The 4,810-nt window shown below is 43.2% G+C and overlaps 1 protein-coding gene across 3 annotated transcripts in view; it reads left to right on the top strand.

The window, feature by feature from the left end:
* Sik2 (salt inducible kinase 2) overlaps positions 1-4,810 on the top strand; it is a 109,350-nt gene that overhangs the window by 96,041 nt on the left and 8,499 nt on the right. For all 3 annotated transcript variants that reach the window (XM_026779263.1, XM_013346246.2, XM_005347327.3), the window contains exon 10: positions 4,132-4,360. In XM_026779263.1, the coding sequence (XP_026635064.1) occupies positions 4,132-4,360 (229 nt within the window). The remainder of the gene's footprint in view (positions 1-4,131; positions 4,361-4,810) is intronic.

The raw sequence follows: 4,810 nt of genomic DNA, 5'->3' as shown, positions 1-4,810 counted from the left end.
CAGTACGTGGGGCACTGGACAGAAATCTCAAGATCCAAATCAGGAGCAGAAGGAGAGAGAGCACGAGCAAGGAACTCAGGACCATGAGGGGTGCACCCACACACTGAGACAATGGGGATGTTCTATCGGGAACTCACCAAGGCCAGCTGGCCTGGGTCTGAAAAAGCCTGTGGTAAAACTGGACTCGCTGAACATAGCGGACAATGAGGACTACTGAGAACTTAAGTACACATTTCTAAGCTAAGTGTTAGTGCACATATAGCCAGGACTTAGTAGAATGGGGCAAGAGAACAGAAGTACAGAGGCACTTGGGGCTCTATAGCAAAGCACCGGCTCTGAAAAAAAATTTTCTAGCATTGTAATTCCTTTCTTTCCTTCTTCATCTGTTCAATTTGACTCAAGTCAGGGGGGAGAAAGTGTTGTAACGTTATTCTTCTGCTTTGTTATTGAAAAGCACTCCCCTTTGTTTAAAAAAAAATATATCAACAAAGTGTATTGAGCTGTAAAGGAACTATTTTTTTTTCTGAATTATATTAGCTGATTCTCCCAACAACTTTACAACTATTTTACAAATGAAAAAAAAAAACAAAAAAGAGCTTAATTGGAGCCTAAGCAACCTGCTCAGCATGTGCCCCATTTGCCAGGCACATGGACTGCAATGGAATAAGGTCCGTTTCTCTCTTCCAACTCACTGGCTTATATTATGCTTGGTGCACTGTATGGACCTGCTCACCTGCCCATGAAATACCATAAGCTGCATAGCTTAAACAACAGAAATTTTGTTTCTCATAGTTCTAGATGCCAGAGGGCAAGATAGAGTTAGTTCCAGCTGTTTCTGTTTCTAAAGAAGTCTCCCTCCTGTTTTTAGACAGTCACCTTCTCACTCTGTCTTGAGACATCACACAGCCTTTCCTGTGTGTCAAGGGGTAACTGAGAACAAACTCTCTGATGTTTTTTTTTTTGTTGTTGTTGTTTGTTTTTTGTTTTTTTTGGAGACAGGATCTCACTGTGAAGCCAAGGCTGGCCTCAGACACTTAACCCTCTTGCCTTAGCCTCCTGAGTGCTGGGATTATAGGTATGTACCACCATACCTGGCTTTGTTTGTTTGTGCCCTTTCTTATTTTATTTTTTTAAATGTGTTTTATTTTGAATTGTGGGTATGTGTCTGTGGGTATGTACATGTGAGTGTTGGTGCCCACAGAGGCGAGAGGTATCAAATTCCCTAGCGCTGGAGTTACAGGTGGTTGTGAGTGCCGGGAAGCAAACTTGGATCGTCACAGTATGCATCTTAGCTGCTGATCTTTCTCTCTGGCCCTCAATGTGCCTTTTCTTATAGAGATGCTAATCCTATTGGGCCAGGGCTTTGCTCACTTACAGGCCCCATCTCCAAATATAGTCACCTTGGGAATTAAGGTCAACATACCAATTTAGAAAGGCAGGTTCAAAGGCTTTCTGAGTCAGTGCTGGGGCCTCTGAGAGCTTTGACTGCTGTATGTATATCATCTATTGCAAATGAAGTCTCTGGAAAAGAAAGGGTTAGAAACTATGCATTTTGCCCACATCTTGAAATCCTCTCATTTAATCTGTCTAGAGTATTTCTAGAGCATAAGTTCTTATTTGTAGCAGCTATGTCATTTATGTAGATGAGCCCAGCATTTTAGTCATGCACCCTTGTAGACTGTCTTAGGATATGGGTGAGGGGCTTTGAAGTTTGAGTTCTGCACCATTCTTGCTCTCAGGAAGGTGATGAAATACACTAAAGAGGAAAACTTACAGTCAAGTCCCTGGGTAAATTAGCATGGTTGCTGTCCTGGTTAGTTTTTTTGTCAACTTGACACAAGGTCAAGTCATTTGGTAAGAGGGAACCTCAGTTGAGAAATGCCCACACCAGATTGACCTTTGGAACATTTTCTTATTAATGATTGATGGAGGAAAGCCCAGCTCACTGGAGGCAGTCCCACCCCTGGGTTGGTGATCTTGGATGTTATAAGAAAGTAGGCTGAGCACGCCATGGGAGCAAACCAGCAAGCAGCATTCCACTGTGGCTTCTGTTTGAGTTCCTGCCTTCAGGTTCCTGCTCTGGCTTCCCTCAGTGGACCATGCCCTGGGATATAGAAGCCAAATAAATCCTTTCCTCCCAAGAGATTTTTGGTCATGTTTTATCACAGTAATAAAAGTTCTAGGGCTGGAGAGATGGCTCAGTGGTTAAGAGCATTGCCTGCTCTTCCAAAGGTCCTGAGTTCAATTCCCAGCAACCACATGGTGGCTCACAACCATCTGTAATGGGGTCTGGTGCCCTCTTCTGGCCTTCAGGCATACACACAGACAGAATATTGTATACATAATTAATAAATAAATAAATAAATAAATATTTAAAAATAAATAAAAATTCTAGCTAAGTATGATGGTCAGCTGCTTCAGGAAACCTACTCATGGCCAGAGATGCTTACCCATAACTGTCCCCAGATGAAAAGTCTTCAGTGAAAAACCCAGCCATTCATTGTTTTATATCTGGAAGAGACTTTATTCAGACATATTTCCTCTTCTGGTTTAGATGAGATAATAAGGTTATATGGTGACAGTTTACAAATTTATAGGAAGCTGGCTTGTTTGACTAAGTCAGGAAAAGATAACATCTATGCTGAGGGAAAGAAAGATTCCTTACACCATGGGAGGTGAGAAGTGCATTTGACAAAGGCTGCACATGTAAGGGTGCTGAGTAGATAATTGCTTTAAAAGGTCTTGAGAGCCTTAGCAAGCTGACAGTGGACTGCTAAGGAGTCTAGAGTACGAGTTGTTGGTCATTCTTTCCTGTAAGGAAACTATTAAATATAAAAGATACACGTATCTGGCCTGGGCCAAGAAGAGAATGACAGCTGCTGACCAGATTTCAGAATTCCTGCTTTCTGTACCATGAGAAGATTGGTGTGATCTGGGGAGAAAGCATCAGCTACCTTACCAGCATGAAAGCTCTCGCCTCAGATGCTTGTGGAATCAGCTCCTCCAAGCAAACAGCTCTGAGTCACCCTACTCCCTCTCCATAAAAAGGACCTTGCAATGCCTTCTGCAACTGCCGTAAGAGGAAAGCCTCCTGTGCCTGGCATAGGGCAGTTCCACGTCACTTCTCACATTTATGAGCTGCCTCTGCCTCAGTGGAAACAATAGCTCTACCCAGTGGGTTCCAATTGAAAGTACCACAGAGAACTGACTCCTTTGCGGGCTGCTCCTGAGCAGCTATTCATAGGAGAAAGCGGATTGATTTCCACAGGGGAATAGTTAAAGTAATGAGGTAAATAATTGCCTGCTCTTTGGGGCTTTTACCAGCCAGAACTTGAAACCACAACTCCCCTTTGTCTGCTGTTTTGCTGGCCATTAGGTGGTTTGCTTGGCAACTGTGGGAAGGCAGTGTGCTCATTCAGGATCTGTGCCGAGCTCTCCCTATGGGATAGGCCCGTAGTTGGTGTGTGAACTGCTAGTGGGTGAGGATTCCGTGCGCTGGGGCTTATTAACCTCTGCTGGAATTAGGAGCCGTGAGTCATTTGTTATTCTATAATGGAAGGTCTTGGCTGTTTGCCATTTGAATTTTTTCAGTCTTTTTTGTGGTATCTGTCTACAAAAAATTCTTGCTTTCCATTCCTTAGGCACATTTGAATCAATTTAAAAACAAAATATCAAATAGATCAGTACTTAAGGTATGAACATAAAAGTATACCCAGAATCAGTATGTTTTGTGGTTCAGAATTAGAATGTCAGTGACTATTCTCTCAGCTATGAGACATTTGCTCTAGAAGTGAAAAGGAGCTCATCTTCCTCTTCTGTTTTCCTTATTTAAAAAATAATAATAACTGGTAAGCCTTAAGCCAGCACATTCTATTCATCTGTAAGCCACTGGAAAAGTGGTTATTGTAACAGTGATGACTCAGAGTAACCTGGTGGCAGTGCCAGTCTGGGTCTCTGCGCATTGTAGTTGACTTGCCTTCATTTCTTATGGCTGTGCTGCCATTGCAAGTAAATGCATACACTTTAATATTTTACTTTACTTCTCGTTTGCCTTAATTAAGTCTTGCACTATTTTTCTGTTGTGGGTGTTCCTCAGCAGAGCAGCAACTGAGTTTCCTCTCACACTGACAGGTGAATGGCTGTCTGCTTGACCCTGTGCCCCCTGTCCTGGTGAGAAAGGGATGCCAGTCACTGCCCAGCAATATGATGGAGACCTCCATTGATGAAGGCTTGGAGACAGAAGGAGAGGCTGAGGAAGACCCCAGTCAGGCCTTTGAAGCTTTCCAGGCCACGCGGAGTGGGCAGCGACGGCACACTCTGTCAGAAGTGACTAACCAATTGGTTGTCATGCCCGGGGCAGGTATGGTATCCAGCAAGTTAAACCCTTACAGCATCATTTCATACTTCATGCATTAAGAAATAGCAGTCAGCCGGATGGTGGTGGCACACACCTTTAATCCCAGCACTCAGGAGGCAGAAGCAGGGGGATCTCTATGAGTTCAAGGCCAGCCTTATCTACAAGAGCTAGTTCCAGGACAGGCTCCAAAGCCACAGAGAAACCCTGTCTCGAAAGGAAAAAAAAAAAAAGAAAGAAAGAAATAGTGGTCATGCTCACCGAGTTCTGAATTTCATCCATAGTCCCTTCCTTTACAGAGCAGCTGCCGTGGACTGTGGATCAGGTCTACTCAGCAGCTGATAGAAATTAAAAGGCAATGTCTCTGAGTTGACAGAGTGTACTTATGGCTCTCTTCAAGGCCAAGATCTTTTTTTTTTTTTTTAAATTGAGAAAAGGAAAAAAAAAACAAGTTTC

Source organism: Microtus ochrogaster, chromosome 5, assembly GCF_000317375.1.
Source record: "Microtus ochrogaster isolate Prairie Vole_2 chromosome 5, MicOch1.0, whole genome shotgun sequence".
NCBI lineage: Eukaryota > Metazoa > Chordata > Mammalia > Rodentia > Cricetidae > Microtus > Microtus ochrogaster.
Note: the sequence above shows the minus strand (reverse complement) of the source record. Positions and strands in the feature narration are given on the sequence as shown.